Genomic DNA, 23,555 nt, shown 5'->3' with positions numbered 1-23,555 from the left:
TAATATTTTACCATGCCTCTACCTATATATGTAAATGTATTTAAAGTACCGGTAGCAGAACGTGGAGATTTGGGTGTCACACACTCGATCCTGCTTTGCTTTAAATGTTATGGAACCAGTTAAATGGCATAAGAATGATAAATTCAAAGTTTAATTCTCAGATTACCTCATAATACATAAGAAAGCATCATGTTTCAATCATCCCTTTAAGCAAACCATTTGTGTACCTTCATTATTAAAGTCCTCTCTTGATTTCATCTCCCCCCGTCTGATTTAATTCCACCCCCGTTTCCCAAAAAATATATATACACCACATGCCTTGAATTACACCTAAATCTATCTTACCGATGCAGTTGTTGGAATATAGCTGCATGAAATATCCTGTTACAAAGAGAAGCCGACCATTAGACTGGCTGCAAAAAACATGCATGTGTGCTGACACCAGCATGTAGGCTACAGACTGTTCTGCAATATGCTGTGCAACTAAGTGGCATGCACATGCATATGCATACCTATGCATGTGTGTGTGCCACTTCCTGTCATTAGTTTCTGCTTACATGTACATGTAGGTGTACTGGCTGTTTCTCACACCACTATTTTTAGAACAATGTGTTCACTCAGTGTCTGGTCATCAGACACTGAGTGGCCCGAGTGTTGACTCAGGCCACTCAGTGTCTGGTCTTATGGAGCCGACATGTACCATGTGTACAGATATTATGGTTATATGCATTGTATACATGTGGTGTATACATGTATACACCGTTCATTAAACTGTAGCCTGATTCTCTTCTAAGAACCAACAGTCTTGTGTTAGTTCTAGCTTTTAGAGAGAAAAACAGCCTGGGACATTATTTAAGTTAAGTAACATGATTTTTTAAAAACAATGCAAGAATCTTAAAATTCTCAGCACAAAATGGGTGTCTTAATGAAGTCTGTATAAATGAACAGATGTATGGAAGATTGGCCGCCATTTTGGCTAAGAATTGGCAGTCGTTTAGTCACTTAGGTAGTTGGGGACGAAATAAACAGTCAGGGAAGTCTGTAGGCATCATTTCTTCAACTGGAGAAATAAACTTGACAATCTCAGCCAAATTTACTGTATCATATCAGATGCAACCATCGGTGATTGGCGGCCATTTTGAAAAATGGCTGCCACCCCCCCAATTAAAATTTCAAATGCCTCAATATCTAAAACTGTTGTTACTCTACATGTATACCTGTGCCAAATTTGGTGCTTTTATGACAAAGTGAACAATTGGCTCCATATTTTTCACTTACATGTAGTCGCTGCACAATTATAAGACCCTTCATCTTACCTTCTGTGCAAGCCGTCAACAAGACCTCTGCAGACAGCTGAAAGATCCACTCATAAATTGCATCACTTTTCAATAGGAAAACAAAATTCAAGAATCTGTAAAACAGTTCTGACCTTCAAAGGAAAGCACAGAGTGCTGTAGAATGGTTGGTTCCACACATGCAAGATTTTAGATACACGAATTACCCCTTCCTGCATTTCTACTTGAGTGTTGCGTAGTCAGGTACTTAACGTCCAACAAAATGGCTTTCAGATCTCACATTTGTAATTTAATCTCTCATGTCCTGAATGCCAGCACTCACCTCCCGATGTCTCTGAAGCTAGGGATATAGGCCTCCATCATCTCAGCAAAGTCTTCCACATCAAATTCATCTTCGTTCCCAACCTCTTTGAGAACACCCACCAGGTAGTTGAGAACTATGTCATCATCAATTGCACTATCGACAGGGGCAACAGACAAATCAGAGTGAGCAATGCCCACCATTTTAAGGAGGGAGAAGAAATTACAAGCAATACTGTTTCATCAATTTGTCAAAACTGTGCAGTGTGAATCTCTCTTCCTTGCGAAAGTCTTACCCAATTGAGGATTGCGGTAGATGTATCTTCAAAAAGGTGTCTAGTGCTGATGTTACAATGCCTTTTCTTTCCATCCTCAATGACATGTAATCTGTGAGATCAAAACACAAAAGAAATCCAATGGGCCTTGACTCGCGATTCTGCTTAGCATGCCATTGCCGACAATGAATAAAACACAGTGACAACTACACCTTAATGACATTGTGCAGGACCTAACAATTATATTCTGTTCTTTAATATGATAGAAAACAAATACAGTTTCATTGCACATGCACATTAAGATTTGCACATTTACTGTGATCACATGTATCTGCTGAACACTGCAACGGAACATGCACAGCGAGTGTTTTATGGGACTTTAAATATCACCATGTCAAACATTAATCTGGTTTCACGCCACATTATCATATTGAATTCATATATTCCCAAAACAGTATTCCACGTTTGGCCGATTTAAATCACCTTGATTTATGTACAGGTAGATCACTTATTTAAATCAACACTTTTAAGAGAATATGTTTCTCTTGAAATTTCTCTTTCGACTGATTGGTAATTTTTCCAGGTTTTGTACATTTCAATCAGCAAATACCCCCCTCGGTGAGCCCATCAGCTCCTAGTATTGATAAGAAGTACTGTACATTGTATATGTGAGTTTTTGTCTCCTTGGGAGCCTCAGCCAGTGCAGTATAGCGAAGAGATGATTGCTAATCACTCTGAGGAACTTCTTTGCCTAAAGGTACATGTAATGACTTGCCCTGAGAGTAAAGTTAAGCCCTGTAGAGTTCTTTAAATACATTATAAGCTAGAACTCAGATGCGCACAAGTATGAAAAATTGCATGGTCTTAAGACGACCAAGCAATCACAAAAATACATTATGCTAGGAAGGATTGCAACAGACTTTTGGCAGAAGAGGTCATTCTTGTCCAGATACACATGTAACGAGGACATAAAGCCCGAGAAGTATTATGTGTAATATGTACATGTATTGCTTTTAAAAGCTTAATGTCTTAATTTCAGTTCAATTTGAAAAAGCACATCAAGTAAACTTTCCAACAGACTGAACAGACATGCATGATTTGTCTTGGACACGTCTGCCTTGTTGCTATTGCTGCACAATATGGCTAATTACATGTGTATTTAATTTTCGGAGTGTTCCTGATTAGTACGTCATTTTGAGTGGAACCAAGTCTTGAGAAAATACCGTAGATACATGTGTATATGTACAAGGCCCAAGGAAGGATCTGCCACAAAGTGAAGGCTACATGCTGAGGCTGCCACATTCAGCAAAGCAGTGGTGGACCAACTTCCTTGTTCACATGGAAGATGTCAAAAAGTCAATCACTTTTGTATGTTTGTTTTAAAATTTTCATAATGATACTTGCGAGAAACTTGTAAAGTGAAAATTTGTTCCAAAATACACTATACATGTACGTGTACATCTAGATTCTGAGTGTGAATATTCTCAAGCATGTTTTACAAATTCATGCATGAAGCCTAGTAAACTCTCAGTGATTTTGCATAATTAGCTTGGCTGAACATTAAGACCAACATAGACAGGACTGATGCTTCAAAACTATACATGTACCGTACAACTACATGTATTTGTAAATGCACATTGTAGGAATTTAACTTTATTTTCCCACATGATTTCTTAAATACATGTCCAGTCAAACTCTGTAAATACACGATTTTGATTGTAACAATGAAAAATTTTGATCCCAATCCTTTCTTTTTCCAATTGTTTTCATTTCTGAGACTACATGTACTACTAGTATGTTCCTGTCATAACAAAGTAAATTGTTGGGTCCAAAGTTCCTCTTTTTAAGGTTCAACTGTACCGTATTGTGCCATACAAACATTGAGTCCAAACTTCATCACCCACATTTGCCTGAAAATGTTTCAACATTTTGATGCTATGTTTGGCACACATCCTTTCAGGTCCCCTTTGTCAACACATCTTGGCTAAAACACGTACATGTACACAACCATCTAAGCAGAAGAGAACAGGCTTTGGAAAACCCTTTCCAGGGACTGTAGATGGTCAGGGATGGAATGGCCAAGGAGTACCTAGATGTAAGTTTTCCTGTAATGTACATGTACATGTAGTTTTAATAGATGTACATGTACATGTATGTCAACCATAGTACCCCCATCACACAATACCATAGGGTCACATCATTTGACATGAAAGTGTCATGGAAATGAATGCACATGTATTGCTACATGTGCTGGATCACACATTTTTATTGCTTGCATAAAATATTCAATTTGGCACTTTATAACACAGTGGCCTTTGTGAACCAGGCATCAAGGCTAAGCTGTAGAACTGTAACATACATACAGTACATGTACATGTAGATTGTACAGCACTCCCAAATCCTCCTATTGCAATACGATTTTACATACACCCTAGGGGGTTAGGGTTAAAGTTAAATGCGCACTGTTATCTTCACTACTTCCACAATGACAATAATAGTAATTGAAAATGTATAATTTTCCAAAAATTTATCATTAATAATTGAAAATCTGCAATTTACAATTAAAGTCAATCAAGAGTTTTTCTCTGGAGCTATAATGCTTACGCCAATAGATTAAGGCTTCAGAGACAGAAGTACATCGACAAAATCACTGATAAACGAATCAAAATGTCAGTGTTGCACATGTGATGTCAAGGTATGCATGCTTAACTTACATGTATATGTATGCCATAACTACATGTACATGTAAGTGCCCCTGAAAAGCCAATATGAATCCTCAGTTTGATTCTAATTCTTAGTTTTTGTGTGGAGGTCATGATTGGAGACCGCTGAGGAAGAAAACAGAATGCAATTTCCATCGAATCCAACAGAGAGTCCATAGTCAGGAGATTTAGTAGCCATTCACTTGGAAGACAAGACTAACAGACCATTTGTGGCAAAGGTAGATGGATGGGATGGATCAAGAATAAAAATATATGTACAGTGGATGAAGGGATCTTGGATGAGGCAGTGGAGACCTTGTGTATTCGGAGTAGGTAGAAATGTGAGACCATATGAAGTAGATGTGAATTCAGGTCATAATGTGGGGTTTCTAGCTTACTCAGAAAGGGTAACTTTCGAAAGCTGTGTCCACGCAACTTAAAAGAAAGTACATGTATAGTGAGTTGGATAATCGTTCAGACTCGGAATAAGATTGTTCCCCTTACAAAACTATGACAGGAATCTACAATGATGTGGTTTGAAATCCGATTGTAAAATAATTGTATCAGGTGGCACATGAAATATTGAGTTCCAGAAGGTGAATCCAAATACATGCAAGTCATTTTCGTCCATTTTGGTCTAAGCCACCAATGCTGTACCTACAGGTGTACATGTACTTACAGTAACTTTTATGGTGGTGCAGCCAGTACTTGTTTTGGGAGAATCAATTGCGGTCACTTGAATATCAACCCACGAATCGGTAAACCTAGACAATGCAGCATTTTCATCCTTGGTTGTTCTCCTGTAGGGCCAATCTGAACCTTGTAACGTGCCTTTTGTTGCCTTGGCATATTATTTGTTTATATATACACTGTAATATTTATAATGTGAAATGTGTCAGACAAGTATATAAAGTGCATTATACAGTACTTGGTTGAAATACATGTACATTTTTAAGGTTATTGTACTGTACTAGGATCATGATGGATTTTCAAAGAAGGGTCAGGATTTTGTAGGCCTTAAATACATGTACAGTAACGCTACATGTAAGTAGCTTACTTCAGAAGAGTACATGTACATGTACCTTAAAGAATACATAATGACAGTGTGTACCGTGTGAGCTACATGTACATGTACATGTAAGGTACGCCAAGTGGAGTACCCTAGGACAGTCCCATGCAGAATAATGTACAAAAGAATAGTGTGGACCACGTGAAGTAAGGTACGCCAAGTGGAGTACCCTAGGACAGTCCCATGCAGAATAATGTACAAAAGAATAGTGTGGACCACGTGAAGTAAGGTACGCCAAGTGGAGTACCCTAGGACAGTCCCATGCAGAATAATGTACAAAAGAATAGTGTGGACCACGTGAAGTAAGGTACGCCAAGTGGAGTAACCTAGGACAGTCCCATGCAGAATAATGTACAAAAGAATAGTGTGGACCACGTGAAGTAAGGTACGCCAAGTGGAGTACCCTAGGACAGTCCCATGCAGAATAATGTACAAAAGAATAGTGTGGACCACGTGAAGTAAGGTACGCCAAGTGGAGTACCCTAGGACAGTCCCATGCAGAATAATGTACAAAAGAATAGTGTGGACCACGTGAAGTAAGGTACGCCAAGTGGAGTACCCTAGGACAGACACATGTAGAACTGAACAATGTACAGAATGGTCTCGACCATGGGAGGTATTGTCACGTTGCATATCCTGGGACAGTTCGCATTGTTTCAACAACCTGAAACATACAATGTACATGTACATTATTTTGAGAAACATACAGTTTGTTACAGATTGTAACACGTTTTGCTACATGTACATGTAATACATGTAGGATTGTATTTCTGGTTTATTGGAAAGAAAAATGCTATTTTTTAAATATTATGGGAAACACCCAGACACTTCATCAAAATACCTTGCGGGTTCTATTGTGTTACCAATATTCTTAAATTATCTTAATTTCTTAAATGAATCAAAACTGTTAAGTACATGCACATATATTAACCGTGTCTATGGAATTCATTACAGAATTAAAAAGATGAAGGAAACTGATTTTGCACTGCCATCGTGTTTTGTGTGAATTATTAGGATTTCTTTTTTGTAGTACACAACTAGTGAGAAGAATGCACACACAAATCTTCAAGTCTGAGACAATTGTGGACATTTGTTCTTTTTCAGAGTCTAAATGTGATGAATTTAGACAAAAAGTGACAAGAAGTTGTGATTATATGATTAAGTACCAAAGGTCCCTTTTCCAGTTATTCTAAAATACATGTACACGTCGTTCCAATTATGATATAGATTCCAGTACACATGTATTACGAGATTAGAAATGACAGTTATTAGGCAGTGACACCAAAACCAGTAACAAAATGTTTTTAATAAAGTGAGTTTTAAATTAAATTGAGTCATTACTGTATTGATCACAAACAGACAAAGGAGCTTGATCAATAACAAAATGAGACTGCTTTTCACACACATTCAGACATTAGAGCAAGGTAAAATACCAGCATTTTGTACCTACGCGTACATGTAGCATGTACATGTATTGTAATATAATATACATATACAGTACATGCCGTTGATGGCATTTTTTCACTCACTGGTTATTAGCTACATGTACATGTATATGTATCATGAGTTTCTTGTAAACAAATTCCTGCGAACTCTAGTTTTGCCAAATCGTAGAGCTGGTTTGAAACCTGGTGTGTGCTTTACCCATGGTACATACAGTACATGTACCTGTGTCTCTGAAGGAATTGTGTTCTCTGCAGGTACACGTACATGTATACATGCAGGCACTACACTTCATGCGTTTCACCTAGGCTTAGACAGTATTTAAGGTGGTTTGTGATTAATAAAATTACCTGATTTAAATTCCTTAGTTTAATATCGAAATTTGTTGAATTTTTAACCAAACTAATAAAAAAAATTAATACTGTACATGTACATACATCTGTACATGTAGGCAGCTAAATTTGCCTGCTTTGGAATAGATACATGTAGATGTAATTAAGCTGACATGTCTCCAATTTTTAAAAAAAGAAAAACAAAGCTGATTTCTGAACGAAAAGAGGAGCTGTGTTGCGATTGGTCGAGCTGTCAGGCAGCTGACAGTGACTGAGAGTACATGTACATGCTGCCGAGTTTCTGTAGTGTGGTTGGGAAAAATATTCAAGAATTTCACTACTTTAAAGAGGACATTTCATTTTAAAGTGAATAAACCTCCCCATAGACACCTAACGCCACCAAGAAGGCATGTACATGTATGAAATTTTGTTGCAAAGACAAATTTCGGAAATTTCATGTCTCTAACTGGATAGGTGCTAGTAGTACTAGGCCTAGTAGTACTACTACTAACCATGCTAACAGTAACAACAGTGACACAACACTGACAGGTTTTTGAAGACGAAATGTTCAAACAAATTTTGACACAAATTTGATCTAGTTCCTCTTCAACTATACGCCTAAGTTATATACTTATTACTTTCGCACGAAATGAAAATGAAAAACTTCCGAACAAAAATCTGAGAAAGAAAAGCAAGGGAGGTAGAACTTACCAGAAGTGACTTCGTTGAGTAAAAAAATAAAAATACCGCCATGGGCCAGACTAACAATTAGTACATTGTCAATACGAGACGGGCAGTCTGGGCACTACGCTGATAGCCTTGATAAAAAGCGCCATCCTTTGACGATACAGGGTGCAGACCACAAATTCAAGTGAGAGTTTTAGTCTGGCCAGCTTATTAGCATTAAAAGTGCCTCCCCCCCACAGTATCTTTTCAAAAAGGAGATTGTTTAGCTTTCAAAATGGTGAGGTTGTGTAAATCGGTGCCAGGTTCAACTCCCTGGGTCTTTGAGCTTTCATATGAAAGCAAAATTGCTAAAAACTACGGTTTGAAAATGGTCCTAATTAAGTGCCCCAGACCTTCGGAAAAAACACTTTGCGGGGGTGATTTTGTTTTGTGGGAATAGTTAAAAATGTAATTGGTTAACCGACAAAAGAAATTGAAAGAAACTAAAAAATTAGTGACCAGACAATAATTTTATTTGTTTTTCAGAAATCTCAGGGATGTTGGCATGCATGTTACTGGGCCCTGAACAGTGCTGATTTTTACACAGTTTTCAGCGGGGTTTGACTTAGTGGACTGTACCCTACAAGAACGTTACGCAACTGACGACTGTTGGCACCAATGCACTGTGGGCCACATAATATGGAATCTTACGAAACCAAGGGGCTGTGGGCATCGCCCCTAGAATACGTACAGGCGCGCTATGGGTGCACTGAACCTATTCAAGCTCCATTGAAAATAGTGTAAAATCAACCAAGTTTGGAGCCCCATGGCAGGCAACTGAAGTCCCTGAGGCCTCTCAAACAAAAAACAATGAGTTGTTTGGTCCTTCAGATTTCATTTGATTTTTAATTTTTAGTAGGTTAACCAATGAATTTTTTAATTATCCGCCCAAAACAAACTCACCCCCCAAAAAGTGAATGTTGCCAATCCTTCCATATACAAGGTATGAGACGGAGAGAACCCCCCCCCCCGCCTTTGTGTTGGTCGTTGTCTCGCAGGAACCTGGGGAATTCCTTTCAGACATCTTTGGGGGGATGTGTTAAGTAACAATAGTCTGGAATGTGTATAGGGATTGGACATGTTTGGGGGGTACCCCTCGGTCTCATTTCTTGCTGGGTTTACATTTTTGTCTGCTCAGTTGCCCCCAAGTGGGTGTCCCTGAATCTACAGACATGATCCTGGGCCATACTGACACAATCCCACCATTTCTTGGCCCAAACAGACCCCTCTTTTCGAAACAATCTCTGGGGGGGTACTTTCTGTGCGCCTCCGCCTGGCGGAGAATTTTCCTTGAATTGGGACTAACACTGCACCCCTATGTGTGCAGTGTCCCAATTCAAGGACAATTCTCCGCCAGACCGAGGCGAAAAGAGGGGTCTGTTTAGCCAAGAAATGGTGGAATTGTGTCAGTATGGCCCAGGATCATCTGTGTAGATTCAGGGGCACCCATCTGGGGGCAAAGCAGACAAAAATGGGATTGAAAATTAGTCCGAAGAGCCCCAGGAAGGTGAGGGATGTCATTTGAAAAATGGCCGCTGGGAGGGCTTGGCAACATTCACTTTTGGGGGGCTGAGTTTGTTTTGGGCGGATAATTAAAACAATCATTGGTTAACCTACTAAAAATTGAAAATCAAATGAAATCTGAAGGACCAAACAACACATTGATTTTTGTTTGAGAGGCCTCAGGGACTTCAGTTGCCTGCCATGGGGCTCCAAACTTGGTTGATTTTACACTATTTTCAATGGAGCTTGAATTAGTTCAGTGCACCCCTATAGGCAAGACTGAGGTCCCGGCTGGCTTCAAAATGGCGACCAAATCGTTAAAGTTTGTACAGCTGTCTGGCTTGGGCATCGTCGAGTCATACACATGCCTAGTGAGTGCACAACTTCAACTGCTTGTCGTCCAGTGCTAATACGCATGTAATACGGCCGTTTCACAATAGTACGCCATCAACAGTTTGCAACGCGTTGGACAATCACAATTCGCGAAATTTGTCGACCCAATGCGCGTTTGGAAAGGGTCGACAAATTTTTCACGTTGTGATTGGCCAATGTACTGCAAACTCTTAGTGGCGCACTATTGTGAATCGCCCGTATTGTTACACGAGCTATATGGAGCTAGCTGCTTTGTCGTCACTAACTTCACTTGAACTTACGTTAGAATAATTCTGACAATGGAGACATTTTCTGCTTCGTGCTTATGGGGTGTTTTTGACGCAGCTGGGAAGGAAGAGGGCAAACATTATTATAGGTGGTTTTGTAATGTTTTTCATTTGGAATTCACCAAACGTTGTAAATCTAAGGAAGAAAGCCATTAACAGTAGGTCAAGGATTGACCACATTCACAGTAACAGGATCATTTGCCTGTTCATACAGCATGATATTGTAACAGATTGTCTAAATGTACATGTACATTTGCAACCCTACATGATGAGCTAAACTCAATTCAGTTATGTTCTGTATTGGTTAACTTGCAAGCAACATACTGAGCAAGGTTTTCGTTTTCTCATTCATGTCATAATTGTTTCAGATTAGACGGCCATACTGCAACGTTGGGACACTTGCCTCTTAGCAACTCCAATGATCACATTGATCTGAGGAGAGACTTCCATGTGACTCGCAGGGCTTTTGTAAAACTTGTTAAACTGATCCATGTCCCCAAATAAAATGGCTGGCAACCTGAGGTTGAAGTATTGGTGTTCCTGTTTTGACTTGCAACAGGCTGTATCTATACAGGGTTATCAAGAGAGCATGTACATGGTCTACTTCTGATGACTGACACGCCTCAAGAATTTTGTACATTACCTCAGCACAAACAGTTTGACAGAATCTCGGGCACACCCTTCATTGTCACAGAGCAGTTGGCGCAACAGATAGAACACACATTAGAATTATACCTCCAGCGGAATCCAAACAGGATTATCGTAACAGCAAAAATCAGTATTCCATCAAGTTTCAGGCCGTGTGCAGTCACGAAGGTGTTTTTACTGATATTTTTACTGGGTTCCCACAGGATCAGTCCATGGTGCAAGAGTGTTTCGCAATCATAGCCCAATGAATCCTTACTTCCCACCAAGCGGTTACTACCTGTCGGACTCTGCTTACCCTGAGTCAGAATCATTGTTGACCTCTTATCAAGATGCCTGTGGCTACCAATCCAGAAAATGCTTGATTCAATAAACTTTACAGCAGGGCCCGTTCCATCATCGAACGCACATTAGCCAGCTCAGTTGCGTTGGCAAAGCCGCATCTTCACAAAGGATCTTGAACTGCGCTCAAAAATGGTCCCTTTTGTAATCAGTGTCTGTTGTGCCATGCACAACTTGTGCCATGCCTCTGGTTTACAAGCATAATTGCCCATCCCCTTTTTCCCTTTCAAGACTGCAATAATTTTACGGTTATTTTAGCTTATTGAAAGACCCTGATTCTCATTCTTTTTTAACTAACCTCTATTGACCTTACATGAACTACATACTTTTTTGCCTCAGGAAAGAGAAATTAGTAAGAGGTAAAACAAAGGACCAGGGACAAAGGAAAGTTTGGGTCTGATTCTAGTCATTGAAGTGCACAGGAAAAGTTTTATTGACAACTTTATTCTTTAATACAATTTCACAGTTACAGAAAACCTTAAACCACTGAAATGTCATGTTTGATTCTTCATTTACAAACCAATTTTTTTAACAGGTGGCATTTGGGAAGAGGAGGATGGATGGCCAAATGTTGACGGCAACTATGTGAATGGAGAACTTGATCAGGTTAACGATGAGGATGCCAATGAGAGGAGGATTCAAATTGAGAGCAAGGATAGCTGGTATCATTTCTGCTCCTCGCAGTTGCCCAGAGCAGCTCAGTGACCGTGAATACTTCATTCCAGAGCCATGATAGCTCACGGTTTTTTTCTGCCTAGAACCCTTCCGGCACTTCACCTTAATTAAAAATTATCTGCCAGCCATCAGTGTAAATCTGTGCCATGCACAGGACGAAGATGGGAGTGATGGGAATGGCCTTGAATTAAAAGGAATTACCAGGCCAGGGAAAATGGAGGGGTAATGCTGAGGGGTGTAATATTGACAACACCTTTGAATTCTCACTTTGTTCTGTAAGAAAGTTAAAATGTATGCATTTTCTTCAAAACTTTACAACACATCAATGTTAATTCTAATTGTTTCATACAGTTTGACAAGAGTAGGTTTATTCTTTGTAATTCTAAGTTACAATTTGTAAGGTGCAATGACCGTGACCCTTCTTAACTGTAGTTTTCAACATTAAAAGTTTCAACACATTACAATTTGGTAAATAATCCTGTATTTTAACAAGAACAAAACACAATAAAAAATGAATCATTAAAGGTGGCAAAAAGAGAACCTTTTTTTTTTCAATTCAAACCTTCACACCTAGAGTTCACTTATCTTTTAGTCCAAAGTAATTCCACAAGGTTCTTTATCGTCGTCATCATTTCAGTTTAAAGAACAAGAAGTTGCTCGTTCCCTGTCATCTATTTTCTTTTCATGCTCTCCTGGAACAGATCCATCATTGATTTGTTTCAGGTTTTTTTTTGGGGGGGGGGGTTGGACTTGACGTCGGGCTATTTGAAAACTGTGAAGGCTTAGACACTGTGCCCTCACTGCTTGAAATACGTAGTGGGGGCACATAGCGTCAATGTACCCAAGAGCTTGGTCAATTGCCTCATAATACTGCCATGAAGGTGGTTTTCCCGTTCCCGTACTTGGATTCTAACCTTGTGCAGAGCGCCCTCAGTCAGCTATTGAAGGCCATTTTCGTAATGTCTTAATTAATTTTTTTCTACGGCCAAATGCAAAGACTTTATAAACTAACCTACCTCTGCCGATGCTGAATAACCTAGTTTAGTCACTTTCAGTTTGAGGTAGGGACTTCCCCTTGGCTTATACAAGTTTCACCAGAGCAAGCGTCTTGCTAAGTCCCTTGGAATACGTACTAATCTCTCTGCCACGTGGCCCTTTTGGGATTATTTACACAAAGGCTGCCTTGGCCAGCCAGAGTATGTTGTATACGAATCGTCGGTCTCTCCCATGTGTCTCTGAGCTGTCTAGACAGCTGTCTGAGTTGTTTCATGTTGTGGGGTGGTTCACATTTTTGTTGACTTGGTGCCCCCCCCCCCGGACTGGATAAAAGTTACTATGATCATATTCTGACCTTTTTTTTCTCGTTTATTTATTACATGTAGTAGGCAATGGTAGATACCCAGGGACTCCCTCAAATCAATTTAAATGCCATTACAAGGGTCTTTGGGGTTGGGGGCTTGATTACAAATGGCTATATAACATTGACGGAGTTGGGCCCATGATCATTGGGTTCATTTCATGTAAATAGATGACAGGCAAAAACCAGGTGATGATACAAACATGAGCAATCTTTAGTAAAATTTACAGTTTGGTTGCACAGCCTTAAAGTTTAAATATGCAAACATTTAAATAGGGACAAATCAACAGCGTTCTGCACAGTTACTATTTATAGCACTAAACTAAGACAAACAAAAGGTTAATTAATAACATGCAATTACAATACCATCCCTATCAGTAAAGACAGAGGGCGGGGAATACATGAATTCGGAAATATGCAGCTCTGCACAACCACAATTTGCATTTATAGAAGAGTTTCACAGACTTTCTGCACCAAAACCTGAATTTTCCCCCATGCTTTTTAGATATGAATGTAATTTGATCTCTACTCTGTCATGACATTGTGGTACTAATTCTTTTTAGACCTGAAAATGAGATGTGCACAGTGAATTGCCCAGTGTCTACAAAATGTGGATTGCTTGATGTGGCCTTCGGCCAGCACTGAATTGTTGAATTTGCTGAACGTTGTGATAGGACTGGCACAAGTCTGTGTTTATGTAGGGCGTACTACGCGTGTGCGTGTGCTGAATTGTTATGTTCAACCTCCCTGACGATGCCAATAAACCACGTCGTGTTCAAATCCTGCAAATGCAAAGCTATTCAGCCTTGTCAGTAACGCCACATGGTATCTGAAGTAATAAGGACCTATAGAGACTCACCCGAAGAGATGTGTTGGTAGAGTTACGGCCAAAATAACCAGGAAATGCAGGTGCTAAGTACTGACTATTCCTTACCGATTCTGGAAATTTCCATGTTCATTCAATACGTGCGTAACGTACACGCACACCCGGGGGGGGGAGCACGGAAGGGGTTTGCCCGTGGAGTGCGCACAACGGTCTGTAAGCCTATTCTCTTCATAAAAAACGGGGTGGCCATAAGGAACTGTTTCATTTAAAGTTACAATCTCCAGCGTTGTTTACAATACATGGATTATTGAAGAACTTGTTCTATTTTCAATATGTACACCAGCCGTTTGTTTCATGGAGATTCTAGAAAAGGATTTCCATTTCAGCTTCTCGATCCAGCTATGATGGATCCTGCATCCGAACACGTTTATAATGCACACGCTGCGCTGTGGTATCCTCAAATTAACACCCCTAAATTTCATGCAAAACAACAATTTAATATGTAAAACTCCCACCTTCGACATCGATTTTTTTTTCTCTGAAATATAGGCCTCACCTCCCGACTGTAGTCGTTTAAAGAAAATCCTTCCCTTCAACATGACCTTTTTCCACAACGTTATACAAAACGAATGTGGCATCCCATTCAAATTTTGTCCATTGCTTTTGGTTACGCGTACAGTCAAAAGTTCTTCAAGTTGGATCAAAACTCACAGTACGTCGAGACGCAGCACGCACAACCCGCCACGCACACAAATGTGTATGCGGGCAACGCGTTGGCAAGTTGGCACGGCACAGTCAAAAAGGAATTGCAGGTAAACAAAATATCTCTCCCAAAGACAATTTCCATCTCAAAAATTAACTTTTCTGATACAAGTGAAAGTCCCATATAAAAATCTGTCATACGGGTTTAAAAACTCCGAGCCAAAGTTGAAATTAATAAATTATCGATAAAAATTATTGCCGGCTGTTCGTGGATCGTGGTCCATGTTCACGCAGTTAAGAAACTAAGGATGTGCACGCCATTGCTGCACAATACTGAATGAGAAGAGTTTGAACGTAGCCTGGGGGGCGCTTGTCGCATAATACCCTCCCCCCGCGTACACCTATGCTGTAACGTGGACCCTGTTACACTGTGTGTGAACTCTGATTTGGCTACTGTGTGCACAAATAAACTGCAGGCCTAGTAATGAATGTGGTACCGCCACCTAGCCCACTTGAACGTACCGGTAATGTTGCAAAAAACTGGAAGAAGTTTAAACAACGTTTCCAGTTGTATATAATACACAGATGCGATTGGAGCACCAAAGAAGGTGTAGCGTTTTCTACACAATTACTTAAATTATTTGCATTTATTTCTTTCAGTGAATTTAGCTTTCAGAATCTCCATTTTTAAGTTTGACAACTTTTTCATTTCCTGTATCCAGTTTGACACCAGGATTACCACATCCGAGGAGACTTGTTACCACTAGGCCTATGTTGTTGCTTCCCTCCAACTATCCATCACCCAAGAAGTACAAGACATTTTGATACATCCGCCTGCCAACCAGCCGTACACCACGTACACTGAAGGAAGAATTGGTCAAGCGTACAGGCGAGTCCGTAAAAACGGCTGCACAAACTCTTGACCTCTGAAGAGAAAAAAAAAATCCCAATTCCTCCGGAAAATGCAAGAGCTGCTCGGATAACGCACGCTTGAACCGACCATATTCAAACAGTTATTCCTACAAAGGCTGCCAAGCAACGTCCAGCTTGTGCTTGCATCCTCTGCGGATAACGTTGATATTGACCAACTGGCTATGCTGGCTAACAAAATTGTGGAAGTTGCCCCTACTGCACCCCTAAGACCAACTTGACATTGGAGAGATTTCACTTCAATAACTGTTGCCAGCAACCTGGTGAAAGCATTGACGCATACGTCACCAGACTTAGTCTTAGACACCAGTCTGCGTAAAGATTTACTCCTCGAGGTTCACGAAGGCCACAAGGGGATAGATAAAGGCCGATAAAGGCTGTATATTCTCCATATTTGTTGCCGTAGGGATACGGCCTTGAGAATTATGATCTCTAAAACGGCCTTCAGGCCAAAAAAGTCTCCGGTTTCTGGTCGTCAGCCGACGTAGATCTACACGTCGGAAAATGAAAAAAGTTTTTATTTTTGGTTTAAAACCATGTCCAAAAGCTGCCAAACTTGCTTGATCAACAGGAATCCTACTACTGCGTCATTTAACGTGTTTTTGATGGGCGTACGGAATCAATCAAGGAATCCTTGTAGCTCCCCAAACATTTAGTCCGGCAGGCTTTTTCAGATGATGTCATTTCTGTATTTTACATTTACATCTGGGAACCAAACAAGGTGGTCTTAAGTTCTGTGTGCGTATGCACAAGCTGAAAATGCTTTTAACCAGTAAAAGTGCGGGGGGGGAGTCTGTTGTAGTGTTAGTAGCAGCCGGCGTTACGTGCGCATGCAGTCGCAATGGCTATCGCACCTATCATTTGCAGGTAAAAAAAAAAGAGGGTAAAAAAAAGCCGCCTCGCCGGGCCACTTTAAAGGCCAGCTCCTCACCAGAAAGCGAAGACTTTTTTGGCCTAATAATAGTCGAATGATGCGCTGCTAAATGAGGGATGCTGCAACAACCTCAATACAAAGCGGAGTACTGTTTTCCAAGGCTCTTTTGGCTAATTCCTTAGAATTAATAACACTCGACGTGGCAGGATGCCATCGGCGTTAATCCGCCTCGAGCAGGAGCACCCGTCATCGGTTGAAAAGGCTGCGTTGGTGGCGAATTTTTGTTTTGTTGGTTGCGCTACGATGGTAACGCGTACATATCATAGTCGTTTGTGAACCAGCGAAGAGTAATTCCCGCCAAAGGGGTCTCTATTGCTATGGAAATTGCGCCCTCTCTTGGTCCGGCTCGGGACTCATTCAGCAATCATCAGCATGCGTCATTGACCCCAATAAGCACACTTTCTTCCCACGCCTATCTTACTGGTTAATTAAAACGATGTAGAGTATTCTCAGTTATCAAGGGCGGATCCAGAAGCAAGTTTTCGAGACGGGGGGCAAACTTGTTTTTATGGGAGGGGGCAAAAATTGTGAAAATGTTTTCATGTAACCTTTTATGCACTTCCTGATGGGCGATGGTACATTTTGTTGATTATTTACACGCTTTTTTTGGGGGGGGGGTGATACAGACCGTGATGAGAAGGCGACATTATTCAAATATCCGCTCATCGAGATATGTAATAACGGAGTATGATACCCAAATGTGGTAACTAACAGATCTCCAAAGCTTACAATCACAGTCAGAATGATTCTAGATGTTCAAATACTACTTCGAAATACACAATCTCACACGACGCTAGAACTGAATGTCATGAAAGAAGTACGCGTACTTAATAACTACAGAGAAGCATCGGGCTACCGCAATGCATGTACAATCAATGTCGAACGTGCCATGCACACGCTATAATATGGACCCCGTTAACGTTCAAACAAATTCTACACTGAGAGCCTCAAAAAATTACGTCATGTAGCTTCCCAAAACAAACAAACAAAAAAACAAACACCCCCCCAACAAACAAACAAACAAACAAACAAACAAACAACCCCAACACCCCAACAAACAAACAAACAAACACCCCAACACCCCAACAAACAAACAAACAAACAAACACCCCAACACCCCAACAAACAAACAAACAAACAACCCAACAAACACCCCAACACCCCCAACACCCCAACAAACAAACAAACACCCCAACAAACAAACAAACAAACAAACAAATCAGCCCACCATGATAGGAGACCTAGTATGAGACGCTCATGTTTGCTGGCAACAAACACAACAGTCCTAGTCTACCGATTGCACTATTCTGAACATGTACCCACTTTATAGCTTCTATATGACGTCAATAGAAAACAAACTGGTGCTTGCTGCCACCAAACGTGTTCCAGTGCCCCACTGGAATAGACCGAAGAGATTATATAAACATGTACAAATTTGTATGTTGCCGCGGGAAAGAGTCATATGCAGTGTTAACGCCACTTCAGAAAAAACAATAATTAGAAAAGGTGGAAGTCTGCGTGAAATGCAGTGGATTAATTAATTATGTTGCTTTAGCGTAAAAGATTTAAAAGCTCTAGCGACTCGAAGAGAAATACGCCAAAAATGATTAAATTTTCAAAACACTATATAAACAAGCAAAACAGTATTGGAATAAAGCAGAGTGAATTGTAAGACGATTATTTTCTTTATTTACCCTCCAGTTCGATCATTGCGAATTTCTCTTCTTTCATATCACATGTATACTATTTCTGAATATTTAACAACAATATCTATTCCAACTTGAAAATACAATGAACTATTAAAGGAAAATAGAATACATTCTATAAACCTGAAATCCGAACAGTGCACATTTAAATAATTTTGTTTTCCCTTAACCATCAGCTGCACATGGAGATGATATAAAGCGAAGGACTTCGGGAAAAATTCACTGAAATAAAGTCAATAAATCAAATAGCTACTCAAAGTACTTTCAACGTGTTGAACTGAGTCAATAGGAACCTGTAACCTGTACCTGGGTTCTCCAGTCGATGCATTGCACTTGAACTTGTCACAATTGGAAAATTGCTGAAATCGTAATCACGGATAATGAACATATACACGCTTTCCTGCACAATAACAAATGTTCAGTTGAAAAATCATTTCCTTCAATGGAAATCTCCCCTTCTCTGTCAGAAAAGAAATGAAAATGCAAATTCAACCTGATGAGGCATAGTAGCAGCTTCGACACAAAGATTGTATTTTTGGCAATGGACATTCGATGAAAGTTATTCTGTAACTTTTGACAAATTATCGTCAGACAGCTCCGTGGAAACATTACCTTATTCTACGGGCTGAAATCGCATTCAGAACTATTTTCAACACATGTGCGTTGAAAACTCGTTTCTGCAAACATCCAGCCCTCACGAATTCAAACATCATCCCCCTTCACCAATTAGAGATACGAAGGGGCAGTTCAAACGGTAACACATTACTGCTTTGTCAACTTATGCATGCAGAATTAGTTTGGTATGTTTGGAAATTGTTTCACAATCACAATTCAGAAAAACCTCCAAAGGTTTCATTACAAAAAGATTTAGAGGCCAGCATCAAGACTAAATACGAGTTTAATAAATACCTGTGCACGCTCAGTACTTTCAGAAAAAAATGGCTTTCCACTTGCGGGATGTAACTACAAATTGCACACCTTTCCTTGCATTATGAAGGAACAGTTACTCTGTCATGGAGATTAGTGCAGTATTTCACTTTCTAAACAAGATGGCCAGCTGAGTTCCGTCTCTCCACGCTGGGTGAAATGTCGAAAGCAAACTCGCCCTCAGAGTGGCTCAGTTCGGCCGAGAAACTCACGCACTCCATGCTGCAACTACTTTCCGCCCTTTTTTCTGTGGCCTTGCCGCCAATCTGGTCAGATGTCTCGCGGCTGGACCCTAGGACGCCCTCCAGAGCCCCGTTGGCTTCATTGATGTCCGTGGAGGTGGATAGCGGGCGCATGATCGAAGACGACCGTGAGCCCGGCCGCTGGAGACAATTGGCTGATAATGGACGGTTTTTCCTACCTGAAGCTGAGGATGGAGTGCGAATTTCCTCTTCCAGGGGATCCATTTCTTCATCCTGAAATACATGATAGATACATATTTTTAAAAAGTAACTATCTGCTGCAAAAAAATCAAACCAGGACGATGCAGCACAAATGCGCATAGCTTCTGGACTCGGCTAGCTTGGTACAGTAGCAACGACATCAGCATCAAATCTGTATATATCTTGTTAGTACACTAATGGCATTGGAGGTAGAGGCCTTCGGGTCAAAGTTTTGAAGTAAACTTTTCTTTACTCCCAGCATGTCCTACTTGTTTTGCCCTATTGTACAGCTGTTGTATTGTTTTGTATTGTGACGTATCCCTTTTGTACAACTTTATTGTAATGCCAAATAAAATAAAAGTAATAATAGTAACTTAACCTCATCTTCGTCTTCATCAATAGCACGACGTCTGTATTCTCCTGGGATTCGTCGGTGTGCCAGTAAGCTGACCAGTGTCTCAATCTGTAAAAATGGCACACTTTATGTTAAGAGGGCCATATCTAACAAGTTTTGTGCACAAATTCCAAAAGTCAAACCCGTCTTAAAAGCGTGGAATAGGACGGGAAACCTTTTTAACTCCAATAGAAAGACAAAAAACCAAAATATAATCAATCAAACTTTAAAAATTTCAAGGCACAAGGCTGGAAAGACAGGTGACGATAAACGTTTGTTTATTGTTTCTAAAGCGCTCTGTCATCGTTTCTAAATCTTAACTTCATTTGACCCTGCCAACGTTCAGTGACAAGAGACCACTATAAGAATTTTTAAAGTTTTCTTTTCGGTAAAAGTCCTATTCCTACCTGTCTTTTAAATTCGTCAGCAATCAGTTGTGGGTTTGGTACGATTCCTTTATCAGCCTGAACAGCAACTCTCATCTGACCGGCATAGGTCAGGATGGATATACTTATGGGCACCTCGTCTCCTGGTGACATCCAGTACAGAATCATCTTAATATGCTTGCCGCCTAAAGAAAGGATGTCTTCCCCCAAAGCCAGGTTGGACACGGTGCAACTACTCTCTCCAAAGAAGGATGTAAGGATGCCCTGCGCCACCGACTCGGGGAATGTCGTTAAGACCGCTTGGGTCATGCCGTACAGCACCACGTGCTCTGCTGAGAGCTTGAGTTCATCCATGCGTCGCTTGGTGTCCCACAGTCGAGGGATTGCGCCTTCGGTGCTCGTTGGTAGCTTGACGTTGACCAAGGTGAAGTGGTTACCCATCGGCCCGATGCCACGCTGCAACTCAGAGCCTCGGAAGTCCACGGCCATATTGGAGTGAATGTTCTTTGGCCTGTCCACGCCTGAAGACTGGAGATAGAGTCTAAGGCTTCCGGCCACTGCTGACATGACCACATCGTTCAACGTACAACGGGTCACAAGTTTGACGCGGTATACAGGCGGCAAGTGGATGGCATCGGACCACGTCACCTCTTTCTGACCCGTCATTCGTCTCTCGCGGAACAGACTGAAGTCTTCGTTGCCGCAGAGGATCTGCCGGATGACAACGAGTGGTCCCACGATCAGTGCCCTTATTGCGTTGAAAGCGAACGCGCGTCTCCCAAAGCGTGTCTTTCGCGGCACATTAACAGGAGACTTCGTGTGTGTGTCTGCTAAGGCCTTGTGCAATAACTCGTTTAGATTTACACCGTCCGACACGCACGCGTGGATTCGGAAAAGTAAGAGCGTGTCCGGCTGTTCCTGACCCAGTTGGAGAACATGCATCTCCCAGAGTGGCCTGTCACGTTGAAAGGCCTGACAAGAGAGTTCGGAAACGTACCTAACAACGTCTGCTTTAGTTCTGAAAGACTCGGTAACTTTGATTATGTGGTTATCGATGTTAAAGTTATCGTCGTTGCTCCACTGGTAGCCGCACCCAGCTGGAATAACGCGCTGTGTAAATCGGGAGTACAACTTGCTACCACGTCTGTTTTCGGCGGATATTAACCGAGCTAAAAGCAGGTCCCGAAGGCGCGTGACTTCGAGACTGCCTTCCAAATGAAGGAGACACTGGTTCACTGCCTGGTTCAACTCGGTTTCGTACAGCCAGTATCGGTCAACGGCAGACACTAGGTTTGGACAACCGACGCATGCGCAATGCCGACAGGATACCAGTCTCCGCACGCCGTACGCAACAGGAACAGCAACGAAGGTAACCAATAACACTGGAATGCATGTTGCCAGGGCAAGAAAGACGAAAACCAGCGTACCAATCAGAGGAAGAATCAGGCTCTGGTCGGCTGGATGCTTGAGCCGTTTAACTGGCTTGGCTCCATTAGCCATGGAAGTGTGCGCATTGGTGGAGCTGTGGTGGTGCTCTTGTTGTTCGTATTGATGTTGGGCTCTGTCTTTGGGAAACTCTTTTCCTGGACTCGCCCTGGTGTACAGACCGGTCTCTGCATAATCCAGGGTCACGTGAAAGGAATCGACGCTGTCAGTCCGTGAAACTGTCCCCCGGGAGGGTCGAGTACAGGTGTCTGACGGCGACTGTTTCTTGGAACCCGCTAGGGGAAGTTGAAATAAAGATCACTCAAAGATTATGGAGACTATAAGCGGAAAAGTGTCCTATTACATGGCCAGAGAAAATGAGTAGATGTTTGATATAGGCCTAAGCATCACATTAAGTCCAAAACTGCCACTTCATTTGACTACCCTACGCAATTAATAAACTGGGCTTTTACAGAAAAATTTTACTGCATGAAACATGATAGTATGCAACGTCGACTGCGCCCTTAATAAGAGCATTTTCCCTTAAATAGAGCAAATTTTACTGCTATAGTTTTGAGCACGAAAGTAAATAACTTCAAAAATATTTTTGGAAACAAGGAAGGCAATGCGGAGAAAAGACTGTTTCATCAAAACTTCGAACCTAAAGAGGGATTTCACATTAGCGCCCTCTGCGCATATCCGCATCGAAACCGAGGCTCTCTATGTTGAACTTCGTCGCGCGCCCAGGGAGTCGACACAGTACATGCAGCATCCGGTTCGTAAGTGTGACACAACTTCAGTTTAAACCACGCCCACTGCACAAGATACACGACAGTCGCAGGTACGTTAGTTCGCGGTAAATTGCCGTTATTTTTTCTTTTGATTTTCCGCGTCGAGTCATCCTTAAAGACTCTTTCAAAATAATTTGCAGCCCCAAAGTCTGAATTTGATATACTTTTATGTCTTTTGTGTCTTGACTCCTTACTTTCAATCGTCTGATCGTATTAAGAATTGAAGCTGAAACATACAGCCTCGTTTTCGAACGCGGAAGTGCGCAGATCGACGCTAAAAGCGTCGTATTGGAATCCCTCTATACCTTTACCCACTAGTCTACACAAGTCAACACGTCTGTACCAACACACCCAAGTGTGTATTTGCCTGCAACTGGGGACCCCCTGTTGTTCCTCTTTTGTTTGTACTTCAACTTTTTTAGAAGACCACCCATATGTTTTGTACACAGTTGTCAATCGGGGACCCTCTGTCAATCGGGGGACCTTATTGTCCTCTATTGTTCAGGGTCCCCAACTGAATGCAGAAACAAACTCAGTACCACCGACCTCCTCGGCTATATCCAACAAGAAATGAGTCCGAGGGGTACCCCTAACATGTCCAATCTTTATACACTCTCTAGGCTATTGTTACCCAAGATATCCCCCTAGATGTCTGAAAATAATCCCTCGGATTACAGTGAGACAATGATCAACACAAAGCTGGGGGATTCCCTCCGTTTCATATCTCGCTTCATATGTCCTCAGCTCCTTTTGTAGGCCCAATGTAAT

General features: G+C 41.2%; 2 protein-coding genes and 2 long non-coding RNA genes across 8 annotated transcripts in view; 2 read left to right on the top strand and 2 right to left on the bottom strand.

The window, feature by feature from the left end:
• The window catches only part of cuedc2 (CUE domain containing 2), an 80,561-nt gene extending 72,341 nt beyond the window's left edge, over nucleotides 1–8,220 (bottom strand). For 3 of the 4 annotated variants that reach the window (XM_087134551.1, XM_087134552.1, XM_087134553.1), the window contains exons 1-4: nucleotides 8,128–8,220; nucleotides 1,892–1,982; nucleotides 1,618–1,752; nucleotides 1,317–1,381 (exon numbers count right to left, since the gene is read on the bottom strand). In XM_087134551.1, the coding sequence (XP_086990677.1) occupies nucleotides 1,317–1,381; nucleotides 1,618–1,752; nucleotides 1,892–1,977 (286 nt within the window). In that variant the 5' untranslated portion in view covers nucleotides 1,978–1,982; nucleotides 8,128–8,220. The remainder of the gene's footprint in view (nucleotides 1–1,316; nucleotides 1,382–1,617; nucleotides 1,753–1,891; nucleotides 1,983–8,127) is intronic. The other variant, XM_087134554.1, reaches the window with a different exon arrangement.
• LOC147799668 (uncharacterized) lies at nucleotides 3,776–14,112 on the top strand. Its single transcript, XR_015424770.1, has 2 exons — nucleotides 3,776–3,965; nucleotides 11,827–14,112. It is a non-coding gene; the product is annotated as an uncharacterized LOC147799668 (long non-coding RNA).
• Nucleotides 14,113–14,718: 606 nt separating this feature from the next.
• LOC147799667 (uncharacterized) lies at nucleotides 14,719–18,550 on the top strand. Its single transcript, XR_015424771.1, has 2 exons — nucleotides 14,719–14,961; nucleotides 15,574–18,550. It is a non-coding gene; the product is annotated as an uncharacterized LOC147799667 (long non-coding RNA).
• Nucleotides 18,378–23,555, bottom strand: part of LOC110985727 (uncharacterized) — a 91,983-nt gene continuing 86,805 nt past the window's right edge. For both annotated transcript variants that reach the window (XM_087134545.1, XM_022246957.2), the window contains 3 exons: nucleotides 20,593–22,292; nucleotides 20,171–20,254; nucleotides 18,378–19,824 (listed from right to left, as the gene is read on the bottom strand). In XM_087134545.1, coding sequence (XP_086990671.1) covers nucleotides 19,462–19,824; nucleotides 20,171–20,254; nucleotides 20,593–22,292 — 2,147 coding nt within the window. In that variant the 3' untranslated portion in view covers nucleotides 18,378–19,461. The remainder of the gene's footprint in view (nucleotides 19,825–20,170; nucleotides 20,255–20,592; nucleotides 22,293–23,555) is intronic.

This window comes from Acanthaster planci, linkage group LG03 (genome assembly GCF_054643075.1).
Source record: "Acanthaster planci isolate LZ-2023a linkage group LG03, COTS_SCS, whole genome shotgun sequence".
Classification (NCBI taxonomy): domain Eukaryota; kingdom Metazoa; phylum Echinodermata; class Asteroidea; order Valvatida; family Acanthasteridae; genus Acanthaster; species Acanthaster planci.
Note: the sequence above shows the minus strand (reverse complement) of the source record. Positions and strands in the feature narration are given on the sequence as shown.